We start from the raw sequence: 22043 nt of genomic DNA on the forward strand, positions 1-22043 counted from the left end.
CTCACCCATCACCCCCTGTGCTCGCTGCCCCGTGTCCTAACTCTATCCAGTCCCGCTCACCCATCACCCCTTGTGCTCGCTGTCCCATGTCCTAACTCGCACCCATTCCCGCTCACCCATCACCCGCTGTGCCCGCTGCCCCGTGTCCTAACTCGCACCAAGTCCCGTCACCCATCACCCGCTGTGCTCGCTGACCTACATTCTCTCTCGGTCCACCAAACACTCAAATTTAAAATTCCCAGCCTTGTTTTCAAATACATTCTTGGCTTCCCCCATCCCTCTCTAACCTCCTCCTTGCCCCACAACCCCCCGAGATCTCTGCATTCTTCCAACTCAGGCCTCTTGCGCATCCCCAATTTCCATCACTCTACCATTGGCGGCTGTGCCTTCAGCTGCCTGGGCCCTAAGCTCTGTAATATTCTCCCTAAACCTCTCCACCTCTCCGCCTAGCTCTCCTCCTTTAAGATGCTCCTTAAAACCTACCACTTTGATCAATCTTTTGGTCACCTGTCCTAATATCACGTTCTTTGACTCAGTGTCAATTTTGTCTGTGGAACGTTTTGCTATCTTGAAAGCGTTATATAAAAGGCATTTATATAGCGCCTTTCACAACCACCGGACGTCTCAAAACGCTTTATAGCCAATGAAGTACTTTTTGTAATCACTGTTGTAATGTAGGAAACACGGCAGCTAATTTGCACACAAGCAAGCTCCCACAAACAGCAATGTGATAATGACCAGATAATCTGTTTTTTTGTTATGTTGATTGAGGGATAAATATTGGCCCCAGGACACCGAGGATAACTCCCCGGCTCTTCTTCAAAATAGTGGCCATGGGATCTTTTACATCCAGCTGAGAGAGCAGACGGGGCCTCGGTTTAACATCTCATCTGAAAGACACTCCCTCAGCACTGCACTGGAGTGTCAGCCTAGATTTATGTTCTCAAGTTACTGGAGTGGGCTTTGAACCCACAACCTTCTGACTCAGAGGCGAGTGAGCTACCCACTGAGCCACGGCTGACACTAAATGTCGATATAAATGTAAATGTGAATTTAGGTTGCTGCTGCATAAGGCAATGTCATGACCATTGAAACTTTTCTTTGGTACAATTGGTCTTATGAGTATTTACATAAGATCATAAGAAATAGGAGCAGGAGTAGGGCATATGGACCCTCGAGCCTGCTCCACCATTTAATACGATCATGGCTGATCCGATCATGGACTCAGGTCCACTTCCCTGCCCGCTTCCCATAACTCCTTATTCCCTTATTGTTTAAGAGAGAGTATAAGTAGAGTATTGTGCTTAGTTTGGACTTCACCTTATAGGGAGGATGGAAAACAATGGAAAAGGTGGGGTGCAGATTCTCGAGGCTGTTACCAGGATGAGGGGCTATAGTTATGAAAGAGAGCAGTTAAGGCTATTTTTCAGTAGAGATGAGACAGTTGACCTGATCGAGGCATGAAGATTATGATGAGATAACCATAAATAGCTTGTTTCTAATGATCAATGAGAGGCTACAAATCTTAGATAGTCACAAAAAAAGACTTGCATTTATATAGTGCCTTTTATGACCAGCAGACTTAGACATATATCACCATTCCTTCTTCATTGCAGGGTCAAAATCCCAGAACTCCCTACCCAATAGCACTGTGAAAGAAAGAAAGAACTTGCATTCATATAGCGCCTTTCACGACCATCGGATGTCCCAAAGCAGTTTACAGCCAATGAAGTACTTTTTGAAGTGTGGTCACCGTTGCAAAGTGGGAAATGCGGCAGCCAAGTTGCATACAATAAGCTCCCACAAACAGCAATGTGATAAAGACCAGATGATCTCTTTCAGTGATGTTGATTGAGGGATAAATATTGGCCCCAGGACAAACTCCCCTGCTCTTCTTCGAAATAGTGTCATGGGATCTTTTACGTCCACCTGAGAGAGAAGACGGGGCCTCGGTTTAACATCTCATCTGAAAGACAGCACCTCCAACAGTGTGGTGCTACCTCAGTACCACCCCTCCGACAGTGCAGCATTCCCTCAGTACTGCACTGGAGTCTCAACCCAGATTGTTATACTCAAGTCGCTGGAGTGGGACTTGAACCCAAAACCTTCTGACTCTAGAGGCGAGAGTGCTGCCCACTGAGCCACAGCTGACACTTCAGAGGGGAGATTCGGACAAAAGCTAAATACTGCGGATGCTGAAATCTGAAATAAAAACAGAAAATGCTGGAAATCTCAGCGGGTGAGGCAACATCTGTGGAGAGAGAATGCGAGTTAACGTTTCAGGTCGTCGACCCTTCGTCAGGAGGCAACTGCCTTCTCACAGATGGGGATTGAAATGTGGAATTATCCGGCACAAACCTTTATTGAAGGAGAGTTCATAAATTCTTTCAAAATAGCATTAGATAGTTACTTCAAAAAGAGGAATATTAAAGATTATAGAGAGCAAGAGAGTGGGATTAGTCTAGGTGAGTCAGGGAGAATAGCCTGATTCTATGCTGGAGCATTCTACAAAGAATCTTATGTAGAATTGCATTTATATAGCACCTTTAATGTAGTAAAACCATCCCAAGGCGCTTCACAGGAGCATAATCAAACAAAAGTTGACACCGAGCTAAAAAAGGCGATACTAGGACATGTGGGCAAAAGCTTGGTCCGAGGTAGGTTTTAAGGAGCATTTTAAAGGAAATGAAAGAGGTAGAGAGGTTTCCGGAGGGAATTCCAGAGCCTAGGGCCCAGGCAGCTGAAGGCACGGCTGACAATGGTGGGTCAAAGAAGGTGGTGGAAGTGTCAGAGGCCAGAATTGGAACAACGCAGAGATCTCGAAGGGCTGTAGTCTCTTATGTATTTCCGTGATAAGCTTTGTTGCTGTCGGAACAACACCGCCTGAGGAAGAGAGTGTTCAAAGATCAGGCCCTCTAATCTGGCACCAAGCTCATGGTCTACAGGGCTGTAGTGATACCCGACCCCTGTATGGCTCAGAGACGTGGACCATATACCGTAGACCGTAGGCATCTCAAATCTCTGGAGAAATACCACCAACAATGTCTCTGCAAGATCTTGCAAATCCCCTGGGAGGACAGACGCACCAACGTTAGTGTTCTCGATCAGGCCAACACCCCCAGCATCGAAGCACTGACCACACTCGACCAGCTCCGTTGGGCAGGCCACATTGTCCGCATGCCTGACACAAGACTCCCAAAGCAAACGCTCTACTCGGAACTCCTACACGGCAAACGAGCCAAAGGTGGGCAGAGGAAATGTTTCAAGGACACCCTCAAAGCCTCCTTGATAAAATGCAACATCCCCACTGACACCTGGGAGTCCGTGGCCAAAGACCGCCCTAAATGGAGGAAGTGCATCCGGGAGGGAGCTGAGCACCTCGAGTCTCGTCGCCGAGAGCATGCAGAAACCAAGCGCAGGCAGCGGAAGGAGCGTGCGGCAAACCAGTCCCACCCACCCTTTCCCTCAACCACTGTCTGTCCCACCTGTGACAGAGACTGTAATTCCCGTATTAGACTGTTCAGTCACCTGAGAACTCATTTTTAGAGTGGAAGCAAGTCTTCCTCGATTTTGAGGGACTGCCTATGATGATGGTGAAGATGAACAACTGCTTCAGTGAGAAACAGCCAAGGAATCAGTAATAACTAGAGCAACATGGGGGACACAGATTTAAGGTCATTGGGAAAAAAATGCAGGTGGGGAACCAAGGAGAATTATTTTTACGCAGCGAGTTGTTGTGATCGGGAACGTGCTGCCTGAAAGGGCGGTGGGAGCAGCTTCAATAGTAACTTTCAAAAGGGAATTGGATAAATATTTGAAAAGGGAAAAAATATTGCAGGACAGTGGGGAAAGGGTAGGGGAAGTGGGATTAATTGGATCGCTCTTTCAAAGAGCGGGCACGGGCACGATGGGCCGAATGGCCTCCTTCTGTGCTGTATGGTTCAATAAATAATGTAAGAAAATGCACATTACGCATGCAACCTGAGAGAATTCAGAATGAATGTTAATGTATTATTTTGACAGTTAAAAAGTGAAGGGTATTTTTCAAAATACAGAAGTGAAATGTATTGTGGTAAAACACTGTTATCTCTTACAGAAGCAAAAAAAAACAGGAGAGGCAATTAGAATATACTTCTTGTTTTCTATGTGAATTAACAGTTGTTGAAAGAACAGGTGCTAACACTGCCCTGAGGCCACAGCAGATCCACTTGATTTGATCTGTTTCTAATTTTGCCGGTATATTTTTCTGGGACGCAGGGCGCGCTGGTAAATCCGCGGTCATTGCCTTAAGAGGCAGCCACGTAGTGTGGAACTGGAATTACGTGCAGGGCAGACCGGGTTCCCTCGAATGGGCTTTCTCAGTAGTCCATGTTAAGGCAATTTGGGAGATACCAAGGATGTAGGCTTGTAGGAGCTGCAAAAGTTTGTAGAGGGAAGTGACCGGGGCCCAGGAGAGACGTGAGTTTGGGGCTCTGAAGAGACGAGGGCCCAGGGACAGCACAGGCCAGCCCACACTGCGATATGTGTGCGCACTAGGTCCGTGCAGCAGAGCTGGTCTCCAGTCGTCCTGGTCAACCGTTGCCACTGGACCAAGACCTAGCTCTGTTAAGCCCGTGTGGTGGTTGGTGTGCAATGGCCACCACACGTTAAAAAAATCCACGCACAGGCATCTCCCACCCTTCAACATGTAGTTCGGGACCTGGAATATTAGGTCCTTCATTGAAACACTTGTGAACCCATCCCTTTTTGGCGTGGAAGCAAGTCATCCTTGCTTCGAGGGACCACCTATGATGATGAGGCATAGAGTTTGTGCTAGTTTACTCCAGTGACTTCGGGGGCCGAAACTCTGCCTCCCGATAAGGCCTTTGGTCAGCGGAAAGCAGCGGCCTTGCAGCGGTGTCGAATGGCCGCCACGCGCGGAATTCTCTGCAGGGTTTTATCCGGCTGTGACCATATCTGGCCCGCTCCACCAACATCCGCCCCCTTGCTGCTGCCGAAGCCTCCTAAGTGCGTCATAAAAGTGTGCTCCGCCGTGTCCCGCCTCGGAAGCAAAATTCAGCGGAGGAAGTCTTCAGGTTGCTGGCCGGTGCGTCCGACAGCTTTTTCTGTCGGTGTGCTGCGTTTGAAATGCCGATTGCGGCCGCCATCCAAGGGGAGGGCGCACTGCCGCGGCCGCCATCTTATTTTTTTTTTTTGTCGGCCGACTGCGATGCCGGCCCGACAATTGTGCCCCTGGGTTCGGCCGGGCCGCCGACAGGCAGCCTGGCACACTCCGTCTTGGGTGACAGGCCGCTGGCCTGGCCATAACCCTCCCTGGTGGCCCAGCGGACCAAACTTAATAAGATGCAGAGCTCGCAGCGGCCCTCCCCTTTAACTGATTGGGAGCATCGGTGTGACGCGCAGGCGCGATGACGTCACCAGCCCGGCGCTGATGACTGACAGTGGCGGACACTCCGTCCCGCCCCCATCATCACCGACTTCCGACCCGCTCGAAAAAAAAACGACAAAGAGTTGAATTTCGCAAGATGGGCCGTGGAATAAATTGAGGCCAAAACACGACAAAAATGATAGGTGCAACTCGTTTCCAGCGGGGGGGATTTTCGGCCCCTTGAGGACATTATCTAGGCTGACACTCCAGTGCAGTACTGAGCGAGTGCTGTACTGTTGAAGGGGCAGAACGGAGGGAGCGCCGCACTGTCGGAGGGGTAATACTGAGGGAGCGCTGCACTGTTGGAGGGGTAGTAATGAGGGAGTGCTACACTGTCAGAGGGGCAGTACTGAGGGAGTGCCACACTGTCGGAGGGGCAGTACTGAGGGAGTGCCACACTGTCGGAGGGGCAGTACTGAGGGAGCGCCGCACTGTCGGAGGGGCAGTACTGAGGGAGCGCTGCACTGTCGGAGGGGCAGTACTGAGGGAGCGTTGCATTGTTGGAGGTGCAGTATTGAGGGAGCGCCGCACTGTCAGAGGTGTCGTGGTTCAGATGAGACGTTAAGCCTAGGCCCCCGTCTGTTCTCTCAGGTGAATGTAAAAGATCCCATGGCACTATTTCAAAGAAGAGCACGGGAGTTATACCAGGTGTCCCGGGACCAATATTTATCCCTCAATCAGCATCACTAAAACAGATTATCTGCCCATTATCTCATTGTGGGAGCTTGCTGTGTGTAAATTGGCTGCAGCATTTCCTACATTACAACAGTGACTACACTCCAAACTCAATCGCAACTTTCAAAAGGGAATTGCATAAGTACCTGAAGGAAATTATTTTGCGGGGCCACGGGAAAAAGGCGGGTTTGTGGGACTCACTGGAGGAGGCCATTCGCCACGGGCTCAATGGGCTGAATAGCCTCCTTCTGTGCTGTAACCATTCCATTGGCTGTAAAGGGCTTTGGGACGTCTGGTAGTTGTGGAAGGTGCTATATAAATGCAAGGCTTTCTTTGTTTCATTATTCGCCTGAAATCGGCCAAACCAGCGTTAAAAAGATGGTGGAATTTTAAGCACGTGTTAACGCAAGCTTTAACGCTGGAAGCCGTCCTTGCCCACACGACTGGCCCCACCCACACGACTGGCCCTGCCCACACGACTGGCCCCACCCACACGACTGGCCCTGCCCACACGACTGGCCCCACCCACACGACTGGCCCCACCCACACGACTGGTCCCGCCCCCACACCTGGCCACGCCCCCTGATCGAGCTAACAATGATGGCGAGGCTCCGCCGTTTGCGACCCTTCGAGGAAGCTCTTCAATTTAAGCTGGGTTGTTTTTTAGGGACACATGCACAGTAGGCACCTATTAAACGTTTTCAAATATTAAAAAATATTTAATTGACTAAACTGAGCAGTGTAGACCAATGAAATAGTAAAAAAGAAAGAGCAAAGAAAGACTTGAATTTATATAGCGCCTTTCATGACCAGCAGACATTCCAAAGCGCTTTACAGCCAATGAAATACTTTTGAAGTGTGGTGTAATGTGGGAAATGCGGCAGCCAGTTTGTGCACAGCAAGCTCCCACACACAGCAATGTGATAATGACCAGATAATCTGTTTTTCTGCTATGTTGATTGAGGGATAAATATTGGTCCCAGGACACCGGGGATAACTCCCCTGCTCTTCTTCAAAACAGTGCCATGGGATCTTTTGCATCCCCCTGAGAGAGCAGACAGAGCCTCGGTTTAACGTCTCATCCGAAAGAGGTCACCTCCAACAGTGCAGCACTCCCTCAGTACTGACCCTCCGACAGTGCAGCACTCCTTCAGTACTGACCCTCCGACAGTGCAGCACTCCCTCAGTACTGCCTCTCCGACAGTACAGCGCTCCCTCAGTGCTGCCTCTCCGACAGTACAGCGCTCCCTCAGGACTGCCTCTCCGACAGTACAGCGCTCCCTCAGGACTGCCTCTCCGACAGTACAGCGCTCCCTCAGTACTGCCTCTCCGACAGTACAGCACTCCCTCAGTACTGACCCTCCGACAGTACAGCGCTCCCTCAGTACTGCCTCTCCGACAGTACAGCGCTCCCTCAGTACTGCCTCTCCGACAGTACAGCGCTCCCTCAGTGCTGCCTCTCCGACAGTACAGCGCTCCCTCAGTACTGCCTCTCCGACAGTACAGCGCTCCCTCAGTACTGCCTCTCCGACAGTACAGCGCTCCCTCAGTACTGCCTCTCCGACAGTACAGCGCTCCCTCAGTACTGCCTCTCCGACAGTACAGCGCTCCCTCAGTGCTGCCTCTCCGACAGTACAGCGCTCCCTCAGTACTGCCTCTCCGACAGTGCGGCGCTCCCTCAGTACTGCCTCTCCGACAGTACAGCGCTCCCTCAGGACTGCCTCTCCGACAGTACAGCGCTCCCTCAGTGCTGCCCCTCCGACAGTACAACGCTCCCTCAGTACTGCCCCTCCGACAGTGCAGCGCTCCCTCAGTACTGCCTCTCCGACAGTACAGCGCTCCCTCAGGACTGCCTCTCCGACAGTACAGCGCTCCCTCAGTACTGCCTCTCCGACAGTACAGCGCTCCCTCAGGACTGCCTCTCCGACAGTACAGCGCTCCCTCAGCCTAGATATTTTGTGCTCAAATGGTTCTGTATAATATTTTTTAAGTCATTTTCATTGATTTTAAATTAGGTCACTTCCAGGTGGAGGACTGAACACAGATTAAAAATGCTTATATTTTCTGATAAATCCATTTTCAGCTGCATTAATAAAACCGCACCATGTTACCGCTTGTAAACATAAGAACATAAGAAATAGGAGCAGGAGTCGGCCATTTGGCCCCTCGAGCCTGCTCCACCATTCAATAAGATCATGGCTGATCTGATCATGGACTCAGCTCCACTTCCCCGCCCACTCCCCAGAAATCCTTTACTCCCTTATCGCTCAAAAATCTATATCCACCATAAATATATTAAATGACCCAGCCTCCATAGCTCTCTGGGGCAGAGAATTCAATAGATTTACAACCCTCCGAGAGAAGAAATTCCTCCTCATCTCAGTTTTAAATGGGCGGTCTCTTATTCTGAGACTATATCCCCTAGTTTTAGTTTCCCCTATGTGGAAATATCCTTGTCGAAGCCCCTTATTATCTTATATGTTTCAATAAGATCACCTCTCATTCTTCTGAACTCTAATGAGTATAGGCCCAACCTACTCAACCTATCCTCATAAGTCAACCCACACCCCCACCCCACTTTTCTCAGGAATCAACCGAGTGAACCTTCTCTGAACAGCCTCCAATGCAATTGTAGCCTTCCTTAAATACGGAGACCAAAACTGCACGCAGTACTCCAGGTGTGGCCTCACCAATACCCTGTACAGTTGTAGCGGGACTTCTCTGGTTTTATACTCTATCCCCCTTGCAATAAAGGCCAACATTCCATTTGCCTTCCTGATCACTTGCTGTACCTGCATATTAACTTTTTGTGTTTCATGCACAAGAACCCCCAGGTCCCTCTGTACTGCAGCACTTTGCAATTTTTCTCCATTTAAATTTTAATTTGCAATTCTATTTTTTCTGCCAAAGTGGATAACCTCACATTTTCCCACATTATACTCCATCTGCCAAATTTTTGCTCACTCACTTAGCCTGTCTATATCCCTTTGCAGATTTCTTGTGTCCTCCTCACAATTTGCTTTCCCACCCATCTTTGGAACATCAAGGAATATTATTTTAATGCAAGGGAAAAATAAACCCTTATGTTCGATCGCGCTGCCCAGTTGCACTGGTTCACAGAATGTTTTATGTTCGGCAATATGCAAATGAGCTTGGACAGAAACATGAACCATAGCTTCACTTCGGAAAACCAGCGTAATTTGAAGTGGTATTTGTGTCCGGATTCACACAAAGCGGAAACTCTATGTTCGCAAGTGGCTCAGTGGGTAGCACTCTTGCCTCTGAGTCAGAAGGTTGTGGGTTCAAGACCCACTCCAGAGACTCAGGCACAAAAATCTAGACTGACACTCCCAGTGCAGTACTGAGGGAGCGCATACTGTTGGAGGGTCAGTACTGAGGGAATGCTGCACTGTCAGAGGGGCAGTACTGAGGGAGCGCTGCACTATCGGAGGGGCAGTATGAGGGAGTGCTGCACTGTTGGAGGGGCAGTACTGAGGGAGTGCTGCAATGTCAGAGGGGCAGTACTGAGGGAGCGCCGCACTGTCAGAGGGGCAGTACTGAGGGAGTGCTGCACTGTCAGAGGGGCAGTACTGAGGGAGCGCCGCACTGTCAGAGGGGCAGTACTGAGGGAGCACTGCACTGTCAGAGGGGCAGTACTGAGGGAGGGCCGCACTATTGGAGGGGCAGAACTGACACTTACTTTCTTTCTTTCTCCACACATCACTAGATTCAATGAATGGTGTGAGATTGGATATCATGACTTCCAGGGTGCTAGTCCAGTACCGTATCGACCGTGCCATTCGTACAGCCCAGATAATCTGAATTTAGTGATGCTGATTGAGGGACAAATATTGGCCCAGAACACCCCCAGGCAGCACCCCTGCTCTTCTTTCATATAGTGCCATGGGATCTTTTACATCCACCTGAGAGGGCAGATGGGCCTCAGTTTCATCCGAAAGATGGCACCTCCAACAGTGCGGCCCTCCCTCAGTACTGCCCCTCTGACAGTGCAGCCCTCCCTCAGTACTGCCCCTCTGACACAGCAGCACTCCCTCAGTACTGCCCCTCTGACACAGCAGCACTCCCTCAGTACTGCCCCTCCGACAGTGCAGTACTTCCTCAGTATTAACCCTTCGACAGTGCAGCACTCCCTCCATACTGCCCCTCCAACAGTGCAGCACTCCCTCAGTACTGCCCTACCGACAGTGCAGCACTCCCTCAGTACTGCCCCTCCGACAGTGCGGCGCTCCCTCAGTACTATGCTGGGAGTGACAGCTTGGATTTTGTGCTCAAGCCTCTGGAAGAGGGCTTGAACCCACGACCTTCTGACTCGCTATCCAGGGAGCTGCCACACATTGCTTCATGTTTCTGATAAATCACAATCCACTGTTCACAGGTCGAAGGCAGGGGTCTCAGTGCTTGATTGCTGGCCATGCGATAATGACTGGATAAACTGATTTTGGTGATGTCGGTTGAGGGATAGATTTTGGGACATCCTGAGGTCGTGAAAGGCGCTACATAAATGCAGGTCTTCCTTCTTTTAATCTTTTATTTAGCTGCAGGCAAAAAATTTCACAATCACAGCGGACAAACAAATCATTTTTACCCTTGGAGCGCGAGCACTGTGCCATGCCGAGAGGGGATCTCGCACCAGATGTTGCCCAGTGTAAGGTGAGTTACGGGTTACATGACTCAGCAACTCCTAAATAGCAAGGATAAAAATTGTGAGAAAATAAGTTCTTCAATTTAGGCGGGATGTGAAACTCGATAACTCAGCATTTACAGGCTCGGGGCAAGAGTGCAATGCATGAGTGTGCATTTATTTACTGAATAAAAATATTACTAATATTACTAATGCTGATTTTGCCCTTGCTTCTAGCTCCCTCGCACCGTTCTCTCCCCCACTCCCCCTCCCGTGTCGCAGTAACGAGAGGAGCAGCATGAGGATCTTGGACCCTCTGCTTCAGCAAGCACCAGCCCCTCTTCACCAACCCAATTTAATCTCACCCTCCCTAGCACCAGCCCAGAAACATTCACCGAGCTGGGACTATTTCGAAGAAGTGCAAGGGCGTTCTCCCCGGTGTTCTGGGCCCCCCATTCATCCCTCGGTCAACACCACCAAAAACAGATTCTCTAATCGATACCACATTGCTGTTTGAGGGACCTTGCTGTGCCAATGAAACACTTTTTGAAATGTAGGCACTGTTGTAATGTAGGAAGCGTGACAGCTAATTTGCGCACAGCAAGCTCCCACAAACAGAAATGAGATAATCTATTTTACTGAGGGACCTTGCTGTGGCAATTAAGTGGTTTTGAATTGTGGTCACTTTTGCATTATAGGAAATGCAGCACCCAATTTGCGCGCAGCAAAGTTCCACAAACAAAAGTGAGATAAGTGACCAGATAATCTGCTTTCGTGACATTGTTTAATGGATAAACATTGGCCAGGAAAACTCACCTGCTCTTCTTCATATAGTGTAATAGGATTTTTACAGTCAGGGCCTCAGTTTAACATATCCTCTGAAAGACAGCACCTTTGACAATGCAGTGCTCCCTCAAGAGGCCAGCGGAGCAGGCCGGGGAGCGGAAGGAGCAGCGTGGCGAGATACCACTCCAGGGAGCAGCACGTGCTGGAGCAGGAGAGCAACGGCAGTGAAGAGTGACGTCACCAAGATCCAGGTCGCTGATTGGAGCGTGGGCAGGTACTGCAGGAGCGGCGAGGCCGGGGCGAAGGAGCGGCGAGAGATTGTAGAGGGACGTGATCGGGGCCCAGGAGAGGCGTGAGGGCCCAGGGGCAGCACGGGGGCCAGCCCACACTGCGATATGTGCGCGCACTCGGTCCGTGCAGCAGAGCAGGTCTCCAGTCGTCTTGTTAACCCTTGCCACTGGACCAAGACCTAGCTCTGTCAAGCCCGTGTGGTGGCTGGTGAGCAACGGCCACCACACGTTAAAAACAAATCCACGCACAGGCATCTTCCACCCTTCAAGATTTAGTTTGGACCTAGAATTTTAGGTCATTCGTTGTAACACCTGTGAACTTTTTGACATGGAAGCAAGTCATCCTCAATTTGAGGGACTGTCTATGATGATGGTGATGCTCCCTCAGGACTGGCATTGGGAGTGTCAGCCTAGATTTTGCACATTTGAGTGGGATTTGAACCCACAATCTACTGGCTGAGAGGCAAGAGTGCTACCCACTGAGCCACGGCTGACATCTAAATGTCAGGTGTTTCAATGATCCACCTGAAAGTGCCCCAAGTATTGTACAGGGTTACAGAGCGTCATTGTTACAGAGGCTAATACAACAGCAAAACAGCTTTGAGCAGTCATTCACCTTCATGTACACGGCCGTATGGAGGAGTGCAACAGCCAGATAGCTTTGCCCTCTTTCACATTCGTAACATTTTGGAGCCACAATCACTTTACCCCCCCACCCCTCACCCGCACTTGATACTTCCTCACCATCATCGCCATCCATTTCTCCTGTTTGTGTCTTCTCTTTCGAGGCAGTCGCCCGGAATCGAGGATGACTTGCTTCCACAATAATATCAGTTCTCAGGTGACTGATGAGTCCAATGTGGGACCTACCGTCTCTGTCACAGGTGGGGCAGACGGTGGCTGCAGAGATGGGTGGGTGGGGGTTGCCTGGGTTGCCGTGTGCTCCTTCCGCTGTTTGCGTTTGGCTTGCGCGTGCTCCCAGTGAAGAGACCCGAGGTGTTCGGCGCCGGTCCCGGATGCTTTGGGCAGCCTTGGGCCAGGGATTCCCAGGGTGTCGGTGGGGATGTTGCATTATTTCAAAGGAGGCTTTGAGGGGGCACCTGATACTTCCTCATCGCCATCTACTTCTTCTGTTTGTGTACCTCCGACATCGATAAGACAAAAGGTTTTGCAGTCAGAATCTATAGGAGAACTAGACCTAGAAATGGGCCTCTGTAGCACCTCCCATTATCGCCTGATATCATAGAAACATAGTGTTGTGTATCTGTAAAGCATGCACTCCCATATTCCGCCATCAGGGAGCGCATCCCCTGAAGTCCCAAGGGATCCCAGCATCCCTTGAGAGCACTGTATATAAGCCGGCCCCCAAGGCCTGTTCCTCACCCTGGAGTGTCTTATTAAAGACTGAAGTCACTGTTACTTTAACCTCCCTGTGTGCACTCTCATCTGTGTTAGGAACACAATAACTGGCGACAAGTATACTAATCCAACGCAAAGATGCAGCAAACTGTGGGCATCCTGGAGAAGTTCTCAGAGGGTGAGGACTGGGAAGCCTATGTCAAATGGCTAGGCCAGTACTTTGTAGCCAACGAGCTGAACAGAGAAGGAAACGCTGCAAAAAGGAGAGCGGTCCTCCTCATGGTCTGCGGGGCACCGACCTACAACCTCATGAAGAATCTTCTGGCTCCAGTGAAACCCACAGATAAGTCGTATGAGGAGCTGTGTACACTGGTTCTGGAGCATCTTAACCCGAGGGAGAGCGTGCTGATGGCGAGGTATCGGTTCTACACATGCTAGCGATCTGAAGGTCAGGAAGTGGCGAGCTACGTCGCCGAGCTAAGGTGACTTGCAGGACAATGTGAATTTGATGGCTACCTGGAGCAGATGCTCAGAGACTTTTTTGTACTGGGCATTGGCCACGAGACCATCCAATGAAAACTTTTGACCGTAGAGACACTGACCCTCAGTAAGGCCATTGCGATAGCACAGGTGTTTATGTCCACCAGTGATAACACCAAACAAGTCTCTCAGCACACAAGTGCTAGCAATGTTCATAAAATAACTGGAACTATATTTGCGAGCAGAAATGTACAGGGCAGAAACCATGAGTCTGCAACTGCCAGCAGGCCTCAGGTGACCCAAATGACTCAGAGTCCGCAACAAAGGATGAATGCAAGGCAATTCAATTCACACCTTGTTGGCATTGTGGAGGCTTCCATGCAGCCTATTCATGGCACTTCAAAGGATATATTTGCAAGAGCTGTGGAACAATGGGGCACCTCCAATGAGCTTGCAGACGAGCTGCAAGCTCTGCAAAACCTGCCAACCACCACGTGGCAGAGGAAGGTCGGTCCATGGTGAATCAAAGCAATTTCGAGCCTCAGAGAGAGGAGGCAGATGCTGCAGTACATGGGATGCACACATTTTCGATGAAATTTCCACCTATAATGCTAAATGTAAAATTGAATGGCTTACCCGTAGCCATGGAACTGGACACTGGCCAATCCATCATGAGTAAAAAGATGTTTGAGAGACTGTGGTGCAACAAGGCACTCAGACCAGCCCTGAGCCCATTCACACGAGAACGTACACCAAAGAGCTCATCACTGTCCTGGGCAGCGCTATGGTCAAGGTCACCTACGAGGGCACGGTGCATGAACTGCCACTCTGGATTGTCCCGGGCGAAGGTCCCACACTGCTTGGAAGGAGCTGGCTGGGCAAAATCCGCTGGAACTGGGATGACATCCGAGCACTATCACATGTTGATGAGGCCTCATGTACCCAGGTTCTTAACAAATTTCCTTCCTTTTTGAGCAAGGCATTGGAAACTTTTCCGTGGCAAAGGTGCGGATCCACTTAGTCCCAGAGGCACGACCCATTCAAGACAAGACGCGAGCGGTACCTCACATGATGAGGGAGAGAGTGGAAATCGAGTTGGACAGGCTGCAACACGAGGGCATCATCTCCCCAGTGGAATTCAGTGAGTACGCCAGCCCGATTGTTCCAGTACTCAAAAGTGATGGCACGGTCAGGATTTGCGGCGATTATAAAGTAACTATTAGTCGTTTCTCACTACAGGACCAATACCCGCTACCTAAGGCAGACGACCTACTTGCGACGCTGGCAGGAGGCAAGACATTCACCAAGCTCGACCTGACTTCGGCTTACATGACGCAGGAGCTGGAGGAGTCTTCGAAGGGCCTCATCTGCATCAACACGCACAAGAAACATGGAGAACCTGCTCAAGTCGGTACCACGCATGGTGGCTTTTCAGGACGACATATTGGTCATGGGTTGGGACACTGTCCGAGCACCTACAAAACCTGGAGGAGGTCCTCCAGCGACTGGATCGCGTAGGGCTGCAGCTGAAGAGGTCGAAATGAGTCTTCATGGCAACAGAAGTGGAGTTTTTGGGGAGAAAGATCGCGGTGGACGTCATTCGGCCCACAGTCGCCAAGACAGAGGCTATCAGGAACAAGCCCAGGCCACAGAACGTCACGGAGCTGCGGTCATTCCTGGGACTCCTCAACTATTTTGGTAACTTCCTACCGGGGTTAAGCACCCTCTTAGAGCCCCTACATGTGTTATTGCGTAAAGGTGAGAACTGGGGATGGGAAAAAAACCAAGTAATTGCTTTTGAGAAAGCCAGAAACATTTTATGCTCCAACAAGCTGCTTGTATTGTATAACCCGTGTAAAAGACTTGTGTTAGCATATGATGCGTCGTCGTACGGAGTTGGGTGTCTATTACAACAAGCTAACGTTGCAGGGAAGTTGCAACCTGTCGCCTATGCCACCAGGAGCTTGTCTAAGGCCGAGAGGGCCTACAGCATGATTGAGAAAGAGGCATTAGCGTGTGTGTTCGGGTTAAAGAAAATGCATCAGTACCTGTTTGGCCTCAAATTTGAGCTGGAAGCCGATCACAAGCCCCTCATATCCCTGTTCGCTGAAAACAAGGGGATAAATACTAATGCCTCAGCCTGCATACAAAGGTGGGCACTCGCGCTATCAGCGTATAACTATACCATCCGCCACAGGCCAGGCACCGAGAACTGTGCGGATGCTCTCAATCGGCTACCATTGCCCACCACGGGGGTGGAAATGGCACAGCCTGCAAACTTGTTGATGGTGGCGCAGCCCGTAGACTTGTTGATGGTCATGGAAGCGTTTGAAAATGATAAATCACCTGTCACGGCCCGCCAGATTAGAACTTGGACCAGTCAAGATCCTCTGCTGTCCCTTATAAAAAACTGTGTACTGCATGGGAGCTGGGCCAGCATCCCCGTTGAAATGCAAGAGCTAATCAAGCTGTTCCAGTGGCGAAAGGATGAGTTGTCCATTCAGGCAGACTGCCTGTTGTGGGGTAACCACGTAGTGCTACCCTAAAAGGGCAGGGAGATGTTCATCTCGGATCTCCACAGCACACACCCGGGTATAGTAATGATAAAAGCGATAGCCAGATCCCACGTGTGGTAACCCAGTATCGACTCTAACTTAGAGTCCTGTGTACGGCAATGCAGCCTGTGTGCTCAGTTGAGCAACGCACCCAGAGAGGCACCACTAAGTTTGTGGTCCTAGCCCTCCAGACCATGGTCAAGGATCCATGTCGACTATGTGGGCCCATTTCTCAGTAAAATGTTCCTGGTGGTGGCGGATGCTTTTTCAAAATGGATTAAATGTGAAATAATGTCGGGAAACACCACCACCGCCACCATTGAAAGCCTGAGGGCCATGTTTGCCACCCACGCCTGCCTGACATACTGGTCAGTGACAACGGGCCATGTTTCACCAGTGCCGAATTTAAAGAATTCATGACCCTCAATGGGATCAAACATATCGCCTCGGCCCCGTTTAAACCAGCCTCCAATGGGCAGGCAGAGCGGGCAGTACAAACAATCAAACAGAGCCTTAAACGAGTCACAGAAGGCTCACTCCAAACCCGCCTGTCCCGAGTACTGCTCAGCTACCACATGAGACCCCACTCGCTCACAGGAGTGCCCCCGGCTGAGCTGCTCATGAAAAGGACACTTAAAACCAGACTCTCGCTGGTCCACCCCAACCTGCATGATCAGGTAGAGAGCAGGCGGCAGCAACAAAATGTAAACGATGGTCACGCCACTGTGTCACGGGAAATTGATCTGAATGACCCTGTGTATGTGGTAATCTATGGACATGGTCCCAAGTGGATTGCGGGCACGGTGATAGCTAAAGAAGAGAGTAGGGTGTTTGTAGTCAAACTAGACAATGGACAAATTTGCAGAAAGCACCTGGACCAAAAGAGACTGCGGCTCACAGACTGCCCTGAACAACCCACAGCAGACACCACCTTTTTGAAGCCCACAACACACACCCAAAGGATCAACGACACCACCCCGGACTAGGAAATTGAACCCATCGCGCCCAACAGCCCAGCAAGGCCAGGCTCACCTAACAGCCCTGCAGGGCCAACAACACGCCAGCCCAGCGAGGGCACAGCCAACACACCAGAACGGACATTTGTACCGAGGCGGTCCACCAGGGAAAGAAAGGCTCCCGACCGCCTCACCTTGTAAATAATTTTCACTTTGACTTTGGGAGGGAATGATGTGTATCTGTAAAGCATGCACTCCCATATTCTGCCACCAGGGAGCGCATCCCCTGAAGTCCCAAGGGATCCCAGCATCCCTTGGGGGCACTGTATATAAGCCGGCCCTTAAGGCCTGTTCCTCACTCTGGAGTCAAAGACTGAGGTCACTGTTGCTTTAACCTCCCTGTGTGCAGCCTCATCTGTGTTAGGAACACAATGCATTAGCAGGCCATTCGGCCCTTCGAGCCTGCACCGCCATTCAATAAGATCATGGCTGATCATTCAATCTCAGTACCCCTTTCCTGCTTTCTCTCCAAACCCCTTGATCCCTTTGGCCGTAAGGGCAATATCTAACTCCCTTTTGAATATATCTAACAAACTGGCCTCAACAACTTTCTGCGGTAGAGAATTCCACAGGTTAACCACTCTCTGAGTGAAGATGTTTCTCCTCATCTCGGTCCTAAATGGCTTACCCCCTATTCTTTGACGGTGACCCCTGGTTCTGGAACTCCCCAGCAACTGGAACATTCTTCCTGCCTCTAATCTGTCCATTCCCTTCAGAACTTAGGAAACTTTTCCTAAGTTTCTATGAGATCTCCTCTCATTCTTCTAAACTTCAGTGGATACAAGTCCAGTTGATCCTCATATGTCAGTCCTGCCATCCCGGGAATCAATCTGGTGAACCTTTGCTGTACTTCCTCAATAGCAAGAACATCCTTCCTCAGATTAGGGGACCAAAACTGAACACAATATTCCAGGTGTGGCCTCACCAAGGCTCTGTACAACTGCAGTAAGACCTCCCTGCTCCGATACTCAAATCTCCTAGCTATGAAGGCCAACATGCCATTTGCCTTCTTCATCGCCTGTTGTACCTGCATGCCAACCTTCAATGACTGATGTACCATGACACCCAGGTCTCGTTGCACCTCCCCTTTTCCTAATCTGTCACCATACAGATAATATTCTGTCTTCCTGTTTTTGCCACCAAAGTGGATAACCTCACATTTATCCACATTATACTGCATCTGCCATGCATTTGTCCACTCACCTAACCTGTCCAAGTCACCCTGCAATCTCTTAGCATCCTCCTCACAGCTCACACCTCCACCCAGCTTAGTGTCATCTGCAAACTTGGAGATATTACATTCAATTCCTTCATCTAAATCATTGATGTATATTGTAAATAGCTGGGGTCCCAGCACTGAACCCTGCGGCACCCCACTAGTCACTACCTGCCATTCTGAAAAGGACCCATTTATTATGACTCTCTGCTTCCTGTCTGCCAACTAGTTCTCTATCCATGTCAATACATTACCCCCAATGCCAGTGTTTTCATTTTGCACATTAATCTCTTGTGTGGGACTTTTTCAAACGCCTTTTGAAAGTCCAAATACACCACATCCACTGGTTCTCCCTTGTCCACTCTACTAGTTACATCCTCAAAAAATTCTACAAGATTTGTCAAGCCTGATTTCCCTTTTATAAATCCATGCTGACTTGGACCGATCCTGTCACTGCTTTCCAAATGCGCTACTATTTCATCTTTAACAATTGATTCCAATATTTTTCCCACCACCGATGACAGGCTAACCTTTCTATAATATTTTCTCTCTCCCTCCTTTTTTAAAAAGTGGTGTTACATTAGCTACCCTCCAGTCCATAGGAACTGATCCAGAGTCGATAGAATGTTGGAAAATGATCACCAATGCATCCACTATTTCAAGGGCCACTTCCTTAAGTACTCTGAGATGCAGACTATCGGGTGGCAATGGGGCACTAATACTTACCGCCTCGCTCCCTTGCTCCCCGGAGATCATGATGTCATCCGATATGCAGCGCCCCGTTACCGCCCCGAATGTGATATTCGCTCCTGCCCCCTGCAGCATCGCCGGGCGTCAACAACGACAGCAGCAGGGGGCATCCATCGAGAGGCCAGGCGCTTTGAGGGCCATGCTTAAAGGAGAGGTAGCCGGGGTAAGTTAAAAAAAAATGTCACTCCTCTCTTTCAGTTTTTTTTGCTGGTTCCTGCCCATGATCGATCGGCCTGGCGCTCTGCCCCAGTGCATGGGGCTGATCGGGCTGGGTTACGGCTGCCGTCGGGGAGAAGGCAAGTTCTTTGCAAGGCCTGCAGCGATGGCCCTTCCCTTTAAGGAGGGCAGGAGCCTTCCAACATGGCAGGGCTGCACAGCTCAGTATGCATCCCTCAATCAACATCACTATGGTAGCATAGTGGTTATGTCACTGGGCTAGTAATCCAGAGCTCAGGCCAAATAATCCAGAGATGTGAGTTTGAATCTTAGCATGGCAACTAGGGAATTTAAATTCAGTTAATAAATAAATCTGGAATTAAAAAGCTGGTGACTGTGAAGCTACTGGATTGTTGGAAAAACCCATCTGGTTCACTGATGTTATTGAGTGAAGGAAATCTGCCACCCTTACCCGGTCTGGGCCTATATGTGATTCCAGACCCACAGCAATGTGGTTGACTCTTAACTGCCCTCTGAAATAACCCCTCAGTTGTGTAAGGCAGCTCACCACTATCACCTTCTCAAGGGCAATAACTGCTGGCCTTGCCAGTGACACCCTCATCCCAGGAACGAATACATTTTTTAATAAACTAAAACAGATTAACTGGTCATTGCTGTTTGTGGAAGCTTGCTGTGTGCAAATTGTCTGCCGCGTTTCCTACATTACAACACTGACTACACTTCAAAAAATACTTCATTGGCTGTACAGTGCTTAGGAAGTCCGGTGGTCGGGTAAGGCGTTATATAAATGCAAGTCTTTCTGTTTTTCGTTTACAGTGGTGTTGGGTAGGGAATTCCAAGAGTTTGACTCTGCGATTTGTCATGTCTCAAATAAAGCAATGTGACTGAGTACTGTAGACTTGAGTAAGCGTGACCTTAGTCTCTTTATTCTGACTCCAGAGTACCGGTACAGTGTGGGAGACCTGCTTATATGCAGTGCTCCCAAGGGATGCTGGGATCCCTTGGGACTCCAACAGATGCGCCCTCAGGTGGTGGTAAAATGCTGGTTACAAGGTGTTGCATACATAACACAATGAAGAAGGAATGGTGATATATGTCTAAGTGTGTGACTTGGAGAGTAACTTTGAAATGGTGGTGTTCCCATGTACCTGCTGCCCTCGTCTTTCTAAGTGGTAGAGGTCGCGGGTTTGGGAGGTGCAGTTGAAGAAGCCTTGGCGAGTTGCTGCAGTGCATCTTGTAGATGGTACACACTGCAGTCACGGGTGGTGGAGGGAATAGATGTTAAAGATGTGAAATTCACTGTTTAAGAGATAATCTATAGTAACCTCGATTATCTGCCAAGGGCATGTTCACAACCTGAGAAAATTCTCAGGAAATGGAGGGCCTGCGAACACTTACTGTGGGACTAAGGGATAAACGTCCATTGGGGGGGTGTTCCACTTGTCCGCTGGAACCATCGTGGAGAAGCGACAGGAAATTCCCCCCTTTCTCCGGGGTTCCCGTGAATCTTCTGCTAGAGTTACAGCGGAAAATTTGGAAAATCCCCAAGAAAATTTCTCCCCAATGTTCTGAGCTTCTGATTAGCCTGTTCAGGTCAGTCAATCAAGATCTCAGCATTTGCAGTTAAGACCCACGTTCTCCTACTTTAAAACTGTGGCATCTGTGAAAATGCTGGCACCCTGACTCCTGCCCGTCTCCTAGGCCCAACACCCCAACTCCTGCCCATCTCTGAGACCCAAACCCCAAATCCTGCTGGTCTAGACCCAAACCCCAACTCCTGCTCCTCTCCTAGACCCAACACCCCAACTTCTGCCCATCTCCGAGACCCAAACCCCAATTCCTGCCCGTCTCTGAGACCCAACACCCCAACTTCTGCCCATCTCCGAGACCCAAACCCCAAATCCTGCTGGTCTAGTCCCAAACCCCAACTCCTGCCCATCTCCGAGACCCAAACCCCAACTCCTGCCCGTCTCTGAGACCCAACACCCCAACTTCTGCCCATCTCCGAGACCCAAACCCCAAATCCTGCTGGTCTAGACCCAAACCCCAACTCCTGCCCATCTCCGAGACCCAAACCCCAAATCCTGCCCGTCTTAGGGCCTTCACCCTGACTCCTGTTGTAATCCTGTACCCAACTCCCAGGGGGAGAAATTGGGCAGGTTTGCACCTCCCATTAGCGCCTGCGGGGGGGCGATAACAGGGTGCTGAGGGGTTACCGACCGGGCGCGGCAAATTCACCGACCCCAGCGAACTTCCCTGGCAGTTTTGCGCTGGCTCTAACACTTACCATCTCGCTCTCCTGCTCCCCGGAGATCGTGACATCATCCGGTGCGCAGCGCCCCGTTACTGCCCCGGATGTGATATTCGCTCCCGCCTCCTGCAGCATCGCCGGGCGTCAACAACGGCAGCAACAGGAGGAGTGGTTACCTCAGCCGGCCACTTGGGGAGCGGTAATTAAAAGTAGTGGTGGTCAGGTAGGGCAAACTTTATTCCTTGCACAAGTCTGGTGCCTGCTGAATGTTTTCGATGGCTCATTGCTGTGCAATGTCTTAGCCCTCCACTCTCTCTCAGAGCTTTTGGGGCTGTAATACAAGTTGTGCAAGTCCCATGGCCCCACAGAAGTAAGAAGAATGTTACAACCCACCATTGGCCCTTCCCTTTGAGCAAGG

The 22043-nt window shown here is 50.1% G+C and overlaps 1 protein-coding gene across 1 annotated transcript in view; it reads right to left on the bottom strand.

Annotated features, from left to right (window-relative positions):
• Window positions 1-21760, bottom strand: part of LOC139281348 (transcription factor Spi-C-like) — a 63169-nt gene extending 41409 nt beyond the window's left edge. Inside the window, exon 1 of the mRNA XM_070901503.1 lies at window positions 21662-21760. Coding sequence (XP_070757604.1) covers window positions 21662-21760 — 99 coding nt within the window. The remainder of the gene's footprint in view (window positions 1-21661) is intronic.
• Between the last annotated feature and the right edge of the window lie 283 nt (window positions 21761-22043).

Source organism: Pristiophorus japonicus, chromosome 15 (assembly GCF_044704955.1).
Source record: "Pristiophorus japonicus isolate sPriJap1 chromosome 15, sPriJap1.hap1, whole genome shotgun sequence".
In the NCBI taxonomy this organism is placed as follows: Eukaryota; Metazoa; Chordata; class Chondrichthyes; family Pristiophoridae; genus Pristiophorus; species Pristiophorus japonicus.